The 20,336-nt window shown below is 40.1% G+C and overlaps 1 protein-coding gene across 1 annotated transcript in view; it reads left to right on the top strand.

The window, feature by feature from the left end:
• The window catches only part of WDR64 (WD repeat domain 64), a 138,398-nt gene that overhangs the window by 91,991 nt on the left and 26,071 nt on the right, over positions 1–20,336 (top strand). The window contains exons 15-17 of the mRNA XM_041766668.1: positions 9,642–9,815; positions 16,033–16,163; positions 19,282–19,383. Coding sequence (XP_041622602.1) covers positions 9,642–9,815; positions 16,033–16,163; positions 19,282–19,383 — 407 coding nt within the window. The remainder of the gene's footprint in view (positions 1–9,641; positions 9,816–16,032; positions 16,164–19,281; positions 19,384–20,336) is intronic.

Below are 20,336 nucleotides of genomic sequence, written 5' to 3'. Positions count from 1 at the left end.
TATGTTGAATAGCAGTGGTGAGAGTGAACATCCCTGTAGTTTTCCTGATCTTAAGGGAAAGGCTCCCAGTGTTTCTCCACTGAGAATGATATTTGCTGTGGGCTTTTTGTAGATGGCTTTTAAAATGCTGAGGAATGTTCCCTCTATCCCTATACTCTGAAGAGTTTTGATCAGAAATGGATGCTGTATTTTGTCAAATGCTTTCTCTGCATCTATTGAGAGGATCATATGGTTCTGTTTTTTTTCTCTTGTTGATATGATCTATCATGTTGATTGTTTTATGAGTGTTGAACCAGCCTTACATCCCAGGGATAAATCCCACTTGGTCATGGTGAATAATCTTTTAATGTACTATTGGATCCTATTGGCTAGTATCTTGTTGAGGATTTTTGCATATGTTTTCATCAGGGATATTGGTCTATAATTCTCCTTTTTGGTGGGGTCTTTGTCTGGTTTTGGAATTAAGGTGATTCTGGCCTCATAGAACAAATTTGGAAGTATTCCATCCCTTTCTACTCTTCGGAACAGCTTTAGGAGAATAGGTATTATTTCTTCTTTAAACGTTTGATAGAATTACCCTGAGAAGCCATCTGGCCCTGGACTTTCATATCTTGGGAGGCTTTTGATGACTGCTTAAATTTCTTCCCTGATTTTCTGCCTGTTCAGGTTTTCTGTTTCTTCCTGTTCCAGTTTTGGTAATTTGCAGTTTTCCAGAAATGTATCCATTTCCTCTAGATTGCCTAATTTATTGGCATATAGATGCTCATAATGTTTTTTTTTAATTAATTAATTTATTTATGATAGTCATCAGAGAGAGAGAGAGAGAGAGAGAGAGAGAGGCAGAGACAGAGGGAGAAGCAGGCTCCATGCACCGGGAGCCTGACGTGGGATTCAATCCCGGGTCTCCAGGATCACGCCCTGGGCCAAAGGCAGGCGCTAAACCACTGCGCCACCCAGGGATCCCAATGTTTTTAAAATCGTTTGTATTTCCTTGGTATCAATTGTGATCTCTCCTTTTTCATTTGTGATTTTATTAATTTGAGTCTTTTCTCTTTTGTTTTTAGTAAGGCTGGCTAATGGTTTATCAATCTTATTAATTCTTTCAAAGAACCAACTCCTGATTTTGTTGATCTGTTCTACAGTTTTTCTGCTCTCTATTTCATTGAGTTCTGCTCAAATCTTTATTAACTCTCTTCTGCTTGGTGTAGGTTTTATTTGCTGTTCTTCCTCCAGTTCCTTTAGGTGAGAGCTTAGCTTGCGTATTCAAGTTTTTTCCAATTTTTTAAGGGATGCTTGTTTTGTGATGTATTTCCCTCTTAGGACTGCTTTTGCTGTATCCCAAAGATTTTGAATGGTTGTATCTTCATTCTCATTAGTTTCCATGAAACTTTTTAATTCTTCTCCAATTTCATGGTTGACTATTTCATCTTTTAGCGGGATGCTCTTTAACCTCCACGTATTTGAGCTTCTTCCAAATTTCTTCTTGTGATTGAGTTCAAGTTTCAAAGCATTATGGTCTGAAAATATGCAGAGGACAATCCCAATCTTTTGGTATCAGTTGAGACCTGATTTGTGATCCAGTATGTGGTTTATTCTGGAGAAAATTCCATGTGCACTTGAGAAGAATGTGTACTCAGTTGCATTTGGATGTAAAGTTCTGTAAATATCTGTGAAACCCATCTGATCCAGTGTATTATTTAAAGCTCTTGTTTCTTTGTAGATGTTGTGCTTAGAATATCTGTCATTTGCAGAAAGTTGAAGTCTTTCTTTTTTCATGTTGAAGTCTCCTACTATTAGTGTATCATTGTCTAAGTATCTCTTTACTTTGGTTATTAATTGGTTGATATACTTGGCAGCTTCCACATTAGAGGTATAGATATTCATGATTGTTAGTTCTTGTTGCACAAACCTTTTAAGTATGATATATTGTCCTTCTTCATCTCTTACTCCAGTCTTTGGGATAAACTTTAATTTATCTGATATGAGGATTGCTACCCCAGCTTTCTTTTGAGGACCATTTGAATGGTAAATTGTTCTCCAACCTTTCAGGCTGAAGGTGTCCTTAGGTCTAAAATTAGTCTCTTGTAGACAGCAAATAGATGGGTCTTGCTTTTTTATCCAGTCTGTAGCCCTGCATCTCTTGATGGGATCATTAAGCCCATTTGAGTTCAGAGTTACTATTGAAAGATATGAATTTAGTGTCATCATAATACTTATTCAGTCCCTGTGTTTGTGGATTATTTCTTTGGACTTCCTCTTTCTTTTACAGAGTCCCCCTTAATATTTCTTGCAGAGCTGGTTTGGTGGTCACATATTCTTTCAGTTTCTGCCTATCTTGGAAGCTCTTTATCTCTCCTTCTATTCTGAATGAGAGTCTTGCTGGATAAAGTAACCCTGGCTGCATGTTCTTCTCATATAGGACCCTGAATATATCCTGCCAGCCCTTTCTGGCCTGCCAGGTCTCTGTGAAGAGGTGTGCTGTTAATCTAATATTTCTCCCCATATAAGTTAGAGATCTCTTGTCTCTTGCTGTTTTAAAGATTTTCTCTTTGTCTTTGGAATTTGCAAGCTTCCGTATTAAATGTCAAGGTGTTGAACGGTTTTTATTGATTTTAGAGGGGGACCTCTCTATCTCCTGGATGAATGCCTATTTCCTCCCCAAATTAGGGAAGTTCTCAGCTATGATTTGTTCAAATATTCTTTCTGGCCCTCTGGCCCTCTCGGCGCCCTCTGGAACCCCAACTATACATAGATTTTTCCTTCTGAGGCTGTCATTTATTTCCCTTAACCTTTACTCATGGTCTTTTAATTATTTTTCTCTTGTTTCCTCAGCCTCTTTCCTTGCCATGAACTTGTCTCCTCGTCACTCACTCTTTCTTCCACCTCATTAACCCTCGTCATTAGAAACTCTAGTCATTTTGCTCAGTGCAGAGTGGCTGTATGAGCAGGCTGCCTCAAGAATATCAACCATGACCTAAGTAAATTTCACCCTAGATGATTCTGCTGAGGTCAGAGACCAGAAATTGAAAACAAAGATCAGAACAAAATAAAACAAAAGGACCACTAAAATGAAAAACAAATTTTAAAACAAAGTAGTAAAAAATAAAAGGCCAGGAATCCTAAAGAAGAAGAAAAAAAAATAAAAGAAAAAGAAAAAAAGAAAGAAGGGGGGTACTGGGAGATGGTGGTTGGGAAGAAGTTGTAGTGGTAGGAGAATGTAGTCTACCTGAGGGATTCTAGAGAATTATCCTCTTGTTTCTGAGTATATTAAGTTCTACATATTAGAAGATGCTCAGTCCCAAATTTATGTAAACCAGAAATACTTGTAGAGGGCCCCAACACTGACCACCAAAACATAAATGAGATAAAAGAGGGGGCCAGAATGGGAATGAGGAATGTCACAGAATGAACTAGCATGGTATACCACTTGGTTCTGGGTGCATACTGGTCATGTTTCAGAAGCTATTAACTTCCACCATTGTAGAACAAAATGAGGCAGAGAAAACAAAAAACACAACACAAAACAAAATAAAAACATATCTTGTATATCTCCCAAGATTAAGCTGAGTATGTTGAAGGGAATCTAGAAGTGAAAAATATATCTAGGACCTGTAATTGTAGAAATATGAAAGTCAAAAGGAAGAATCTTAAAAATGAAGAGGTGGTAACATATTGTAGTTAAGGTGGGAAAACAGGAAAAAAAATTGGAAATTTATAGTCTGATATAAAAATGAGTTGTACTGAGAAAAGGAGAAAAAAAGGAGGGGTACCCTCTAGTTCTATATACTGTAAATCCCTCGACTTCCCCTGGAGCTTTCCAGCGCTGCTCGGTCAAGAACTTGCTCTTCCCCTGTCCTTCCAGCTGGTCTTCTGGGGGAGGGGCCTGCTGTGCTGATTCTCAGGTGTGTGCACCTGGGGGAGCTGCCCACCCCCTGTGGGTGCCGGGCTCAGTGGGAGCTGTTGACCCCGTGAGGCCCCTGCTTCCTGGCGGCCCCCTCCGTCCCAGGCACCGGGTGACACCAGGAGGAACAGCCCCACGGGCGGCGGCCAGCTCCCCAGCCCTGGCGTCAGCTCCCGCAGTATCTCCCGCAGCTCCCAGTCCGCACTGGCCTAGGTGCTCCCGGGGCGGCGGGGGGCTGACCAGCACAGCTCGGGGCCCCCGGGAGCAGGGGCGTCCTCGCTGTCCTGGGCCCTCCCCGCCTCCGCCTGTACCGGGGGAGCGCAGGATCCTGGGCTGTGTCCCCTGCGCCCTGGGATGGGGGCCTGCGCTGCTGGCAAAAAGCTCCAGGGGCCGCGGGTCCCGAAGGCAGCAGGGCGCAGCCCCCTCCGCCCGAGCCCCGGGCTGACCCCCGGCTTCTCCCGAGGCCCCCCGGGGGCTCCAGCCCTTTACTGCACTGCCCGCGGTGTGTGGGGCGCTCTCCCCGCGGCGCCCCTCCTCTCCTAGTGACCCCAGGGGACCGGGGCCCCGCTGCCCCTTCTGCGGTCCTGCCCCAGTTCCCTGCTGAGGGCCTTTCCCTCCTGGAAGAATCCCCGGTGGGCTCTCCAGTCCCTGTGCTCTCCCCCAGCCTCAGCCCGGCTCCTTGCCCGGCGCCTCCCACACTTGACGCTTTTTAATTTTTTTCTCACCTTCCTACCTTGTTAGAAGCAAAAACCCTTCTCTCTGTCAGCTGTTCTCTCTTTAAATCTCAGGTCGAATTCGTAGGTTTTCAGGATGATTTGAAAGTCATCTAGGTACGTTGGTGGGGCCTGGTGACTTGGGGACCCTGCTCCTCCACTATCTTCACTATCTTGCCCTGCCCCGCCCCCTCCTCTAAATTTCTTATATTTTTCTTTACTCATGCTGAGTGTTTTGAAATATTTTTCTCTAGTTCTAAGCTATCAGTTGGATCTCAAAGAGAAATTAATTCTCCTTCAGTTCACCAACCAAATTCCTAAATTTGAAGGCCATGTTTTGTTGTTGTTTTGCTTCTGTTTTGAACTTCCCCAAGTACTCTTCAATTTTGCTCAAGTTATCACATTGCCAGTCGTCTAAGTCACAGATCTGTTCCACATGTTTTATCTGTACTTCTCTCTGGGTACTAGCCCCTCTTGGCTACATTTCTTTTTCTGCTCTCTCGGATTCAGCTACTAGAAAAACACAGGAGGTGGCAGTCCTGGGCGGGTGAGGTGTTCGGCTAGGTTGTTCCGAGAGCTGGCTGGTACAGTGCCCACAGCACACCCCCGTGGACACTACAGCCGGAAGCCTTCCTGCTTCCCAGTCTCCCAATTTGAGAAGTACAGAAGGCTCAGTTCAGCTACTCCTCCACTCCTTGGTGACAAGGGACACTAGCTATATGCCATACTTTGCATTGCCCCCTGTACCCCCCTTCCCCTGAGGATTTAATCATATTTGCAGAATAATCATCATGTTAGAATCTTACCCTTAGAGTCTTCCCCACCTGGGTCCCCAAGCTTTTGTTCAGCCCAAAAGGTAACAAAGCCATAACTTTCCTTCCACAGACTCCAGCCTTCATTCTCTGCTTGCCTCCAGAAGCCATTGGGGGCAGGAAGGTAGTTACTTCTTAGAGTCAGAGCTGGGAGTGGAATGCAGGAAAGATGCAACAAACCTCTATCTTCCCAGACTCTCAGCTGCATTAAACAAACAAATAAGCAAAAACTCCTTTGCCAGTTATATTCTGGAACTCTGCTAATGTGTGATGTGCTTTGCTAAGGCGAAGTCCCTGTAAGTTTTATGTATTTCTTCCTGACATCTTCAGACCAGTCCTTAGTGGCTTGACCTGTAGTGTCTCCCTTGCACTTACATTCTTGATTTTATTTTCCCAAGTCTCAAAAAACTGTTTGTGCCACTGCCTGGTCCAGTCACAAATGTCACTGCAAGAGCTTTCTCAGGCCTGGCCTTCTGGCCATATCATGGGAGGCAGATTATGAACCCACTGGCCTGTCAATGCAACGTTCTGACCACAAGACAAGGAAACAATAATCGTTTCATGATCTGTTTTAAGGAGACAGAATTACATCCTGCCAATATAAAAATTTGTGTAATTTCAGGATATATTTGCCTCCAAACCCTTGCTGATAAAAAATCACAGACTGGGGTGCCTGGGCTTGGTCAGTTGAGCGTCAGACTCATGATTTCAGCTCAGGTCATGATCTCGGGGTTGTGAGATCAAGCCCCATGAAAGGCTACATGCTCAGTGGGGGGTCTGCTTGAGATTCTCTCTACCTCTTACTCTCTCTGGAGCATACACACACTCTCTCTAAAATAAACAAAATCTTAAAAAAAATAGATTGGTGAGATATTATTGTCATAACATCATGAACCTAGTGGTGTGGGAGTTCAGAGATTTTGATTAATTAAACCAAAACTAGTTCAAATTCTGAAGACTCACTCACTGTCCTTTACTGTCTTTCCATCCACATAACTTTATGTGCTATAGCCCTGTTTGTGACTCCCTTAAAGCAAAAGATCTTCCTTTACAAAATGATTAATGTTATACATGCTCATAGCATCATGTGAACTGCTATCTTCTGGGAGCACCAGTTCCTGAAGTCTAGCTACCAATACCAACCTGAGATAAAAAGTTTCCACTAAGGAAACTTGTGAAAAAAAATAAGGGTAATTTTTCATAAAGCTAGATTTACTTTATATATATATATATTTTTTAAAGATTTACTTATTTATTCATGAGAGACACAGAGAGAGAGGCAGAGACATGGGCAGAGGGAGAAGCAGGCTCCTTGTGGGGACTCTGATGTGGGACTCAATCCCAGGACCCCGGAATCACGCCCTGAGCCAAAGACAGACACTTAACCACTGAACCACCCAGGCATCCCTACTTTTTATAATTTAAGGTTGTATATTTCCTACTTGTTGGTATTAAACTATACCCTCTCTTCATAAAATGATGATAACAGAGTTTCCAGTCCCCTTCTCTCCCCACATCCTCTCTTGGTAAAATTAAATGTTAGTAATCCTAAGTCAATATTCCAAAGTTTGTTTTTGTTTGGTTTGGTTTGGTTTGGTTTGGTTTTACTACTCCATGGATTTAGAAAGTCTGAGAGCCACCGTGTCCATCAAGGTAGCACATGAACTTAGCCAAGCTATTACTCAGTATGTCCATGTCTGACCACTTTCTGGCTATTGCTGAGCTTCCTTCTGCTCCACACTGGCACAAACTCTAACCAAAGACCCCTCTAGCAGGTAGGAGGGCCACTAGCATACTTCTAAATTAGCATAGGCATGAGGTAACAGAGGCCTTTGCGTAGAAACGTAAAGCTTCTGAAAAATGAAAGAACTTTTACCTATCCACTAGCTGAAGTCCTCATTTTACAAATAAGGTAAATAAGGCCCAAAGGGAAAGAGATAGTTTGCCCAGTTTCTCTCTAGAATTGAGACTGGAAATGTGTTGTCTTCACATCTATACCAATATTCTCTCTACTTTATCACAGCTGCTCTCAATCTAAAACATCTGTGCTCTACTAGCAAGATAACCAAGCTTAAAATTTTGACTTTAAAATTAAAAATTAAATTTTTAAAATATTTTATATTAAAATATAAAAATTCAAAATTCAAAACTTAATAGCTTCTCATCAATAACAACCAATTAGAAAACAGAATGATCACATTATAATAACAAACAAAAATAAAAGATACCTAAAATAAATTTAACAAAAAATATGCAAAAACTTTATGAAAAGGGATCCCTGGGTGGCGCAGAGGTTTGGCGCCTGCCTTTGGCCCAGGGCGCGATCCTGGAGACCCAGGATCGAATCCCACGTCAGGCTCCCTGCATGGAGCCTGCTTCTCCCTCTGCCTGTGTCTCTGCCTCTCTCTCTCTCTCTCTCTGTGACTATCATAAATAAATAAAATTTAAAAAAAAACTTTATGAAAAAAATTCCTAAAGAACAATCTAAATATATGGAAAGATACACTATATTCACAGGTGGGATATCACAAAGATCTCTTTATTACATTCAAAAAAATAAACATGTCTTAAAGAACAAAGTGAAAACACAAGTCACACACTGTGGAAAGAGGTAACAGACTGTGTCGCAGGTAAATGAGAAAGTTTTAGGAAACAGAATTGCTAAAGGAATCCCACAAATCCAGAAGTAAACCACCACAAGAGGAAAATGTACAAAGGACAGGTGAGAAAATCCAAATGGCTCACAAACACCTGACAAATGTTCAACTCACTAAATTAGGAAAATGTGATTGATATAATTAATAAATTTAAATTTCATTTTAAAATATCCCTTTTAAAACCCATCATAAGCCCCCCGCCCAAAAAAATTAATCAATTTAAGCCAATGTTGGCAAGAATGTGAAGAAGGGAAAACTCTTATCTAAACCCTCATGGGGGTGGGATGCCTGCTTGGCTCAGTGGTTGAGCGCCTGCCTTCAGCCCAGGGCATGATCCTGGGATCAAGTCCCACATTGGTCTCCCTGCATGGAGCCTGCTTCTCTCTCTGCCTGTGTCTCTGCCTCTCTCTCTGTGTCTCTCATGAATAAATAAATAAAATCTTTTAAAAAATTTTTAAAAAGACTCTCATTGGGGTGGAAATAGGTAAGAGTGCTTCGAAGAACCACTGGTAATATCTAGTCAAGTCAATAATCACATATCTTACAATTTAATAATTCTACTCCAGGCATATGCTGCAGAAACTATGCACCTGTTCATGAAACAAGCAGTGAAAAATTGGCAGCAACCTGAACACCGTAGCAGTAGAAGAGTGGATAAAGAAATTGTACAATAAATTCATACAATCTTATAAAGCACTAAAAAATAAATGACCTAGAGTTCCATGTAAGAATTTGTATAAATCTCAAAAATATGTTAAGGGAAGCCTTGGTGGCTCAGGGGTGGAACGTTTGCCTTCAACTCCAGGCATGATCCAGGGTCCAGGATCGAGTACCACATCGGGCTTCCCACGGGGAGCCTGTTTCTCGCTCTGATTGTGTCTCTGCCTCTCTATGTCTGTGTCTCTCATGAATAAATAAATAAAATCTTTAAAAAACATGTGTAATGTTAGTGAAAAAAAGTTAAAGAATTCATACAGTTTGATGACACTTATAAGACGGTAAAAAGCCTAAAAGCTGGGTGTTTGGGTGGCTCAATCTGACTCCTGATTTCTGCTCAGGTCATGATCTCAGGGTTGTGGGATCAAGGAAAATATACAAAGGACAGGTGAGAAAATCCAAATGGCTCACAAACACCTTAAAAATGCTCACAAACACCCCCTGCATGGGGTTCCATCGTGGGCAAGGAGCCTGCTTAAGATTCTCTCTCTCTCTCTCTCCCTCTCCTTTGCTCCTCCCCTCACCAAAAAGCCTGAAAGCAGTATATTACATATATACAATGTACATGTATATATGTACAATAATATGATATATGTATTTGTAGAATACACGTATAAGTTTATGTAGAAATATTAAGATTTCCCTAACTAACATCATATTCAGGTTACTAATGACCTCTGGTAAGGAAGGAAAAAACAGTTTAAAGAGGGCTGGATGGGGCTTAAGATTTGATAAAGCCAGGTGGTGGGTACATCATTATATGTTCTATTTTTCTCTATACCTTTAAAACAGCTTCAAATAAAATAAATTTTATCGTGTACTCACTGTATTTCTATTGAAGGGTAAAGAAGATGATATGTATCTCATGGTGATATGGGAGCTGCCCAATGTTGTGCCTTTCCTACAAGATGGGAATCACACTGTGTATCTGAGGACATCTCCTAAATATAGGAGCCTGCGTATTCCTTTCCCAGATGTCGAGTTGGAAGAGAAAAACTTTTCTCAAAGTGTTAATGTAAGTTTCATTTCTTGATGTTTTCCTATTATGGAAAATGATAAACATACAAAAGTAGAGAAAATAATGTGTTGTACTTACACATACTAACTAGCATGCACCTCCGGAAGTTATGTGTGCATGGCCAGACTTATTCCTATTTATTCTTACCACTACAACCACTACAAAAGAATTATTTTGAAGCAAATCCAAGATATTGTGTCATTTCATCCCTAAATATTTCAGAATGTATCTCTATGTGATAATGACTCAAAAAAATGGCATACCATTATTTTTAAGATTTCTTCTAAAATAATTTTTAAGAAGTCCTTAGTATCATCACATATTTAAATAGTGTTCACATTTCTTTGATTGCCTCATTTTTTTTATCGTTTACAAGGATCCAAACAAGGTCCGTTTGTTGCATTTAGTGGAAACTGTCTTTTAAATCTCTTTTAATCTATAAATATCTTTCCATTTCTCTCTTTTTCTCTTGCAATTTATTTATTGAAGTTACTGGAGAGTTGGTGCCATAGTTTCACATTTTCTATATTTTGTTAATTGCACTCACCTCATGTAATTTAAGGAGTTCTGTGTGTACTTCCTCTAACCTGGCTTCATTGCATGAGCTTTGATTTTATTTTAGTAAGACTCCATTGATGCTGTCATATACTTCCATCAGGACTCACAAAATGACTGGTTGTCTTTCTTTTAAAAAGAAGATAAATTAATTTAAAATCTCTAGGATTTTTTGTGAGGGGCTTATATCTACTCAGTATGGCAGGGGCATGTGTTCACACCTGAGGGGTAAAGTGTGTGGCATGTTTCAGGCTAAAGAACAGAGAAATAAGGAAGCTGTCTTCTTTGTTCCCATAAAAATTTAGGTCAATTGGTTTTTTTTTTTTTTTTAGACTTTATCAACCTTATTTGCTTACTCTAATATTAACTCAAACCATTTATACTTTTCAGTTTTTGCAAGGATAAGTGGTCAGAGACTAAAGAATGCAAGATATTACAAATTATAGAGGGAGAGATTGAAGAAAGTCTTGTTTTCACCACTGTCATTAGAGAAATTAAGTTAATTTGAGAACGAATGGTATAGCTTGTTTTAAAGATTTTGGAAAATACTTTTTAAAGATTCATATATTTATTTTAGAGAGAAGGAGAGAGAGAAAGAGAGAGAGAGCAGGAGCGAAGGGAGGGGCAGAGGGAAAGAATCTCAAGCAGACTCCCCACTGAACACAGAGCCAACGCAGGGCTCCATCTCACAACCCTGACATCATGACCTGAACTGAAACCAGCTTAACCTACTGAGCCTCCAGGCAACCCTGGAAACAATTATTTTATTATGCTATAGAGAGATGTTGGATTATTTTTCCTCAAATTTAAATGTTAGTTTAGCATTGCAATTCCAATTCCATTCACTGTTAGTTTAAATCATTGTTTGCCAAAGGATTTGAAATCAAAAATACACAGTGACTGTGTCATGATGACATCTTTACATAACATGTGCCAAAGGTGGAAGAACAGAATGCATCTCCTTAAACAGTCATTCTATTTTTGTTTGTTTGTTTAAATTTTTATTTAAATTCAATTTGCTAACATATAACACCCAGTGCTCATCCCATCAAGTGCCCTCCTTAGTGCCCATCACCCAGTTACCCCATCCCCCCCACCAACCTCCCCTCTAGCAACCCTCAGTTTGTTTCCCAGAGTTAGGAGTCTCTCATGGTTTGTCTCCCTCTCTAACTTTTCCCACTCAGTTCCCCCTCCTTTCCCTTATAATCCCTTTCACTATTTCTTATATTCCACATATGAGTGAAACCATAATGATTGTCCTTCTCTGAATGACTTGTTTCACTCAGCATAATACCCTCCAGTTCCATCCATGTGGAAGCCAATGGTGGGTATTCATCCTTTCTGATGGTTGAGTAATATTCCACTGTGTACATATACCACATCTTCTTTATCCATTCATCTGTCAAAGGACATCATGGCTCCTTCCACATTAAATAGTCATTCTAATCCATTTCTTCCAACTCCACACAATTGTAAACACTAGATTTGGTTCTACATTCCTTGTTAGGAGATAATAAAAATAGGATGATGATTAGTGCAAGTTATTCAAATTTGATGCAGTTGGTAAGTTATTACATTGGTGATGATAAATGATAAATGCTTGCTTTGGGGGAAAAAAGGAAAGACTTCTGTAATAAATTAGTGAAATAATAAATGAAAGTGCCTTTTAGCATTATTATAAAGGTAAATTATCTCTGATTTTGAGTCCTGAAGGTAAATTATCTCTGATTTTGAGTCCTGAAGGTTTTTATTTATCATAATTAGCATTTATAGCACTTCTTTTTGCAACATATTTTGAAATTACTCTATAGATGGAAAGTTTGCAAAAGTCAAACTTAGGGAAGAAAATTGAGCTGTGTATGGAAATTATTTTTTTAATATTTTATTTATTCATGAAAGACAGAGAGAGAGAGCGAGGCAGAGACATAGGCAGAGGGAGAAGTAGGCTCCATGCAGGGAGCCCGATGTGGGTCTCGATCCAGGGACCCCAGGATCACACCCTGGGCCAAAGGCAGGCACTAAACCACTGAGCCACCCAGGCGTTCCTGGAAATTCTCTTTTTCTAAAACTCTTCCATTTATGAAGCACTGTTTATTGAACACCTGCTATGTAACATGCACTGTTCTGAGCACCAGGAATACAAAGATTAATGAGGTATGGGACCTGTACCACTGCACTATGACAGCACAGCAGAGAGCTTGGAGGGTTAGGCCAGATGAGGTTCCTAAAAATAATTGCTGGTTAAATTTGGAAGAATTATCAAGACTTAGCTCAGCCCAGATAGGAAGTTTCTAGGGGGGAGTTGAGAAGACAAAGTGAATGCCAAGTGGGGGAGATAAAATGAAAAATGCCACAAAGGTAAGAAATTGCTTGGTTTGCAAGGGATAACTGCAAGTATCTCAGCATTGCTCAAGGAAGACAGGGAGTGAGGGAGATAGAGCTGGGTAGATAGGTAGGGCTGGATCGAGCTCACAATATTAAGACATGTGAATATTGTATAAGAAATGGAAAACCATTGAAGGGCTTTAAATGAGAAGTGACATCATACTGGTGTTGTGGGTAGCACCTATGATGTTGCTTTGATGACGGTTTTGAATGGGACAAGATTGCAGACAGAAGGTTCAGGCAATAATCCACTGTTTTAGTTAAAGGAGATAAGACCATGATAAGGAAGGTGGTGGAAGGAGAGGTTTCAAGGAATATTTAAGTGGCAAAAGTAGCAGAGTTTGGACTTCATTCATTAGTGGTTGATGTCATGCAGTTGGGAGGCGGGTCCTGAGAGAAAAGAAGGAATTAAGGACAGTGTGGAGCTAACTTGAAATCTGAACTGCGATGTGGTGCTACCAGTGAGCTACAGAATAGAATGAAATAACATGCTTGAAGGAGGCTAAGGGTTACACGTATTAACTTTGAGACATCTGTAAAATTTCTAAGTTATTAAATATGCAATCCTGAAGCTTATAGATGGGGATTGATTAAATTATTAGGGCATTGAGATTGGCAAGATTGCCCAGAAGGAGTTGGAAAAGAGGAAAAGCAAATGGGCTAGAGGTAAACCCTCAGCATATTAGTATTTAACAGGTTGACAGAGTAAGAGGGTATCAAGTAGGAAAAGAAAAGGGTTGGGATGCATGGGTGGCTCAACAGTTGAGCATCTGCCTTCAGCTCAGGTCGTGATCCCGGGTCCGGGAATCATGTCCTCAATCAGGCTCCCTACGAGGAGCCTGCTTCTCCCTCTGCCTATGTCTCTGCCTCTCTCTCTGTGTCTCTCATGAATAAACAAATAAAGTCTTTTTTAAAAAAAAGAAAAGAAAGGGTCATACAGAAACAAGCAAAATTCAGGGTCTGGTGTCAAGGATGTCAAGAGAGTAAGAAGTTTCAGGAAGGAGAGAGCAGTTGAGAGTGATGAGAATAATACACCTGTAATCTTTTTTTTTTTAATTTGAGTATAGCTGACACACAATGTCACATTAGTTTCAGGTGTACAGCTTAGTGATTTGACAAGTTTATACATTATGCTGTGTTCACCACAAGTGTAGCCACCGTTGGACCTGATACATTGCTATTATAATGTCATTGACTGTATTCCTTATACTGTGCCTTTTATCTCTATGACTTACTCATCCCATGACTTGAGGCCTGTGTCTCCCTCTCCCCTTCACTCATTTTGCCAACTTCTCACCCGCCTCCCTTCTGGCAACCATCAGTTTGTTTTTTGTAGTTATAGGTTCAATTCTGCTTTTTGTTTATTTGTTCTTTTAGATTACACTTGTGAGTGGAATCATACGGTATTTGTCTTTCTCAGTCTGACTTATTTCACTTAGCATAATAACTTCTACATGCTAACTTCTGCATGCTTTCTCAAATGGCATGATCTCATCCTTTTTAAAATTTTAATTTCAGTACAGTTAATATACAGTGTTATATTATTTCCCGTTGTACAATATATACACAATATGGTTCAGCAGTTTCCTACATCACCTGGTGCTCATCATGACAGGTGTACTCCTTAATCCCCATCACCTATTTCCTCCATCTCCTCACTAACACCTCCTCTAGTAACAAGCAGTTTTCTCTCTAGAGTTAAGAGTTTGTTTATTGGTTTGTCTCTCTCTCTCTCTCTTTTTTCCTTTGCTCATTCATTTTGTTTCTTAAATTCTACATATGAATTAAATCACATGGCATTTGTCTTTCTCTGACTTATTTTGCTTAGCATTATACTCTCTAATTCCATCTATGTTGTTGCAAATGGCAAGATTTCGTGTTTTTTTTACGGCTGTGTGATATTCCTGTGTGGTGGTGGTGGTGGTGATGGTATGTGTATGGGGGAGGTGTGTGTACACTACATCTTCCTTATCCATTTTTTCATCTATTGATGAACACTTAGGTTGCTTCCATATCTTGGCTATTGTAAATAATGCTGCAATGAACATATGAGGTGCATATATTTTTTCAAATTGATGCTTTCATTTTCTTTGGGTAATTATCCAGTAGTGGGATTATTGGATCATATGGTAGTTCTTTTTTAAATTTTTTGAGGAATCTCCATACTGTCTTCCACAGTGGCTGTGCCACTTTACATTCCCACAACAGTGCACAAAGATCCCTTTATCTCTACATACTCACCAACACTTGTTATTTCTGTCATTTTGATTTTAGCCATTCTAACTGGTGTAGGATGCTATCTCATTGTGGTTTTGATTTGCATTTCTATGATGATTAGTGATGTTGAGCATTTTTTGTATGTGCCTGTTGGCCATCTATATAATAGACCTCTAATCTTATTTAGATCTCACTCTTCCATGTTCCTATAATGTCTTGTGCCTGCCTCCAATATAGCTCTTTCAAATTGTACAGGACTTAATCTCAATACTTTCATCATATTATGTTTCTCTAGGTCACAGACATTCTATTTGACTTTGTATTTCAGGAGCCTAACAGCAGGTGCCCAACAGAAACTTGAAGAAAGACAATTAAAAAGTGCTAAAAGGGCTAGCAATAGAAAGTGCTTAGTGATAAATAGAAAACGTTTTCACAGGGGCACTTGAGTGGCTCAGGCTGTTAGGCCTCTGACTCCTGATTTTGGCTCAGGGTCCTGAGATGGAGCCCTGCATCAGACTCTGCACTCCATAGGAAGTATGAGAATTCTCTCCCTCCATCACCCTCAGCCCCTCCCCCTGCTCGCATGCTCTCTCTCTTTCTCTCAAATAAATAAATAAATCTGAAAAAAAAAGAAAGAAAAAGTTTTCATAGAGTACTATGGAGCAGAAGCAAAGAGTGAGTAAAAAGGAGGTCAATAAGGAGAATCAGCCAATGCAGAATATTTTAAAAAGTCTGAAGGGAAGAAAAGGATGATAAGGTGATATAAGGGTTGGTTGGTCAAGGAAGAATAAATCAAGGCTGAGAGGAAGGAGCCAGTAGGTGGAAGAGTATATTTTGTTGTTGTTTCAATGAATTCAACAAGTTAAAACAAGCTTTAATGCAAAACTAACTCTATTTTACTAAATTTCATAATAATTAGTAATAGTAATTTTAAGTAACTTAAAAAATAAGACAATTTGTTTAAATGACAGAATAATGAAGTGTACACATAGCTTTTGTACTGTGGTTAGATACTGTGTTCATGATGGTCCATGAGTCTATTTCCTTTCTTCTTCAGAATCCTGCCATCAATATGGAAGTGAACTGCATTGATGTATTACAAATAGAAGGATATAATTTGATAGCTGCTGGAACTTTAAATGGTGCAATTATCTTATGGGATTTTGTAAACTCTACTGTCAAAGAACTGTAAGTTGCATCTTTTCCTTAAACAATACAAAAGTTGTACTGCAGTAGAGCCAAAGTAGCCCTCAATGCTTTTTTTTTAAAGCAATAAATAACAGTGGTATAACACCGGTGATAACTTTCAAGGGAGGCTTTTCTAGAAATTACATTCATGAGATTGGTTCAGAATGTCCAAATCCCAGAATAATGTAAATAAGATGAACCTTAAGTATTCATATTCTCAAATGCCTTGACTTTCACTCTTCTCCCTCTAGGAGGTACTTTCATGTGTGATCTTGTCCAAATTTATAACCTCAACAAAAAGTTAAAGTACAAAAAAAAGTTAAAGTACATATTTTAAACACTAACCTCCCTAGAGCTTTACACACACATATCTAGCAATTACTACCAGCAACACCATTAAAGCCCAAAATATTGTCCCAGTCTACCCCTCCCCCATGCAACTTATCTTCCTGTATTCCCACCATCATCTACTCAGTCACCAAAGTCAAATGGTAAGTGGCATTCCAGATGGGTTGTCCTTTTTATTCACCACCTCAACAAACATACTCAGTGCATTAGAGGTCAGTGCTAACAAGGGGATGGCATATGCAAATAAATAAATCTCAACCGGGCAGCCCGGGTGGCTCAGCTGTTTAGTGCCTGCCTTCCGCCCAGGGCGTGACCCCAGGGTCCCGGGATTGAGTCCCATGTTGGGCTCCCTCCATGGAGCCTGCTTCTCCCTTTGCCTGTGTCTCGCCTCTCTCTCTCTCTCTCTCTGTGTCTCATGAATAAATAAATAAAATATTTTTTTAAAAAATGAATCTCAACCAATTAGATTTGTGTATACCATGGCCAAAAGCTTTACCCAGTCCCTGCTATCATTTCTTTTTTATTTTATTCTCAGGAGAGTTTCCCTCTTTATGCTATGCAGCAGAACTAGGGTTTTTGCCTTTCTGTCTATCTGCTTTCCCTTCATAATGAGTTATGCACAAGCTGACATGCGTGAAGGCGGGGAGGGGCAGAAGGAGAGGAAAGAGAGAATCTCAAGCAATCTCCTTGCTGAGCTTGGAGCCTAACACTGGGCTTGGTCTCACAATCCCGAGATCATGATTTGAGCTGAAACCAAGAGTCGATGCTTAACTGACTGAGCCATACAAGAGCCCCCTGCTATCCATTTTTAAATGTTCTTACCATTGGTTGTAAAGGAAATGATGTAACATTGGGTTTTTTAGCTTTGAATGAGTCATAAATAATAAGCTCTCCACAGTTGTCTAATTGGACTATAAGCAAGGGCCATGTGTGAACATCCTATGTCAAAGGAATTTGTAATATTATACTTTGAGGTACAAGATGGTCAAGAACCTTAATGAATGAACAAATATAAAATCAAGTCTAGCTAAACATTCAGAGGAAGGGAAGAGGTATAAAAGAGGAAGAAGACAGAAAGGATAAAGGAAAAAAGGAAAATGCAGAATGCATCTCTGCCTCTTGATTTACAGTGCCTTACATACTCCTGGTCCACCTGGACTCCATGCCCCTTTCCTGCCTAAGTCTGAATCATTACTTTTAACCAACTTTTGAAAAGGCATATTCCTTTCTTCTTCGACCTGGATTGATTCTCCTTTGGAACTTTAGTTGAATTAGCAATTTCTGCAGGGCCCTCCCTCTGTACCTCAGCCCTCTGTTCTCTTGGGCACTGCCCTTAGAATTCTTGTCATCCTTCTGTTCATCCCTTTCAACCCTTTGCCCTTGGGCTTTCTCGTGACTGTATGCTTGCCACTTGATACCCACATCAATATGTACTGTGCAGTTCTTTATTCTCTTATTAAAGCAGTTCTCACACTGTAAGTATCAGCTTGTGCATGACTCACTATGAAGGGAAAGCAGATAGATAGAAAGGCAAAGACCCTAGTCTTGCTGCCACAGCATAAAGAGGGAAGCTGTTCTAAGAATATTCCCAACTTGAAGGAGGAGATGCTCCTTGTTGAAGGGTTAGGCACTTTGCCAAGGGATGCATGCAAACCCTAACACAGTCAGAGAAAAATAACAGTATAGCAAGCCACACACTGAATTCCCTTCCCATGAGAAGATGATTATGATTCTCCAAAAATAATTGATTTAGAATCACTTTAGTATTTTGTAAAACATACAATTTAGTACAAAACTGTCTAATGTAATTTGGGCCCAGCCCTAAAAAAGGCTCTAAAGTTGAAGCCATCTCTACCTCCACCTCAAACTTGCCAGAGACCCCTTCACCAATCAGAAGAAACAGGCTTTCTCTTCTCGTATAAAGCCATATGCTTTTTTGGGGTCCAAATTGGAAATTGTTCTTGCTGATTACTAACCATTTGGCTTATCCACAGAGCAGAAGTATCTAAAAAGTTTGAACTCCACACGTCATTAAGCTCACAGGCTCTTCTTCAGAGCTTGGTTCACTCCCCAGGAGCTTCTTCCATCAATCATCAGTCCAAGTTAGCAGAGGCAATTTCCACTAAAGGAAACGGAACATTGTGCTACAAGATCTATTTGCAGTAAGGAATGTTAAGCAAGACTTTAGAAACCAAGCATGAAGTGCCAGTTTGGGTGGTTTAGGGGCTATCCCTGTGCTCCCACGAACCAGCCCAGAAAGGTGTATGGTTTGTAGGAACCTGGGTCAACAGGAGATGAGCAACTAGTGCAGTGTAATCACCAAATTACCTGTTTGTCTTCTTCACTCACTTCTAAGCAACTTGAGGTCAATCACCCTATTTCATTCAAAAACTTAGTCAAAGAGGATAATTCTACTCTTTAAACTTCCCAAAACTTCAAGGAGGTTATATATAAATTCCTTCAAACCTGTAAATAGGCTGACTAGGTCAGCTAATGGACTAAAAGACTATATTTATTTATTTATTTATTTACTTGTTTGTTTGTTTGTTTGTTGGATTAAAAGACTTTTAAACACTGAATGGTCATGTTGTTACACAGTGCCTTATTCAAGAAGATTGGTTCAAACTTGCCTAAGATCTGGGTTTTCTCTTCATGTTCAGTGATCTCAACATTGCCGGAGTCAATTAGCTCTGCATGGGATGTATGCTATAAGGAATGGAAGTTGCCTCACTTGCAAATGTTTTTTATGTGAATGTATGCTTACTTCCAGGTACAGACCTGAAAATTGCTTCACCGGGGACCCGGATTTGGATCCCAAACGCTTTAAAATTAATGACATATTGTTCCTCTTTCGAACCCCTGAATGTGCAAGGTAACTCAGTACTTAGTGATCAAGAAATACTTGGGAGTCTGGGACTTAGGTGGGCAGTGTAAAAAGAGTTCTCTTTATCGCAGCAGGGAGGGAAGACACCTGAGGGAAGACATAAACTGGGTGCACGACTTGGCTTAAGCTGTCTTCCCTGTTGCTGTCTTTTGTAGGTGGGTGGTCCCAGGGATCTAATTTGCTGTGTGGGGTTGTAACTTCCTTTAGCATGTCAGCCTCAAAACAATCTCTACACCAGTAGAAGAGATAGACAATGCTCACTTGACCAAAATCAAGTGCTCACTGTGGCCAAAATCTAATTCTATGAGCACTGACATGAGGCAGAAGGAAACACTTGCAGGGTAAATGTAAAAGACCCTATGGCAGCGGGTGTCATATGACATCTACTGAAACTGACCCATCTCCATCCATTTCTGGGGGGAGCAGGGCATTGTTTTTTAAATATTTAGGCAAAACTATTTTTCCTGTTTATATATACTTGAGAGCTCTGGTTTTCAGGCAACACGTAATGGTAAACATATCTCAGAAGAAATCAAAAGCTTCTGTGCTAGTTTCAGGTCACCTAGTAGTGAGAAGTGAGTATACCTATACACCTAGGTAACACCCTCCCTACCCCTTGACTTGCAATTGCCTTACTCTGAGACTATTATTTTATTTTTTTAATTTAAATTCAATTTTCCAACATATAGTATAACACTCAGTGCTCATTACATCACCTGCCCTCCTTAATGCCTGTCATCCAGATACCCCATCTCCCCACCCACCTCCCCTTCTGCAACCCTCCTTTTACTTCCCAGAGTCAAGAGTCTCTCGTGGTTTGTCTTTCTCTTTAATTTTTCCCCACTAAGAATCCCCTCCTTCCCTTATGGTTTCTTTCATTGTTTCTTATATCCCACATATGAGTGAAACCATATGATGATTGTCTTTCTCCAATTGACTTA

This window comes from Vulpes lagopus, chromosome 1 (assembly GCF_018345385.1).
Source record: "Vulpes lagopus strain Blue_001 chromosome 1, ASM1834538v1, whole genome shotgun sequence".
In the NCBI taxonomy this organism is placed as follows: domain Eukaryota; kingdom Metazoa; phylum Chordata; class Mammalia; order Carnivora; family Canidae; genus Vulpes; species Vulpes lagopus.
This window is presented reverse-complemented; position numbering and strand designations above follow the sequence as displayed.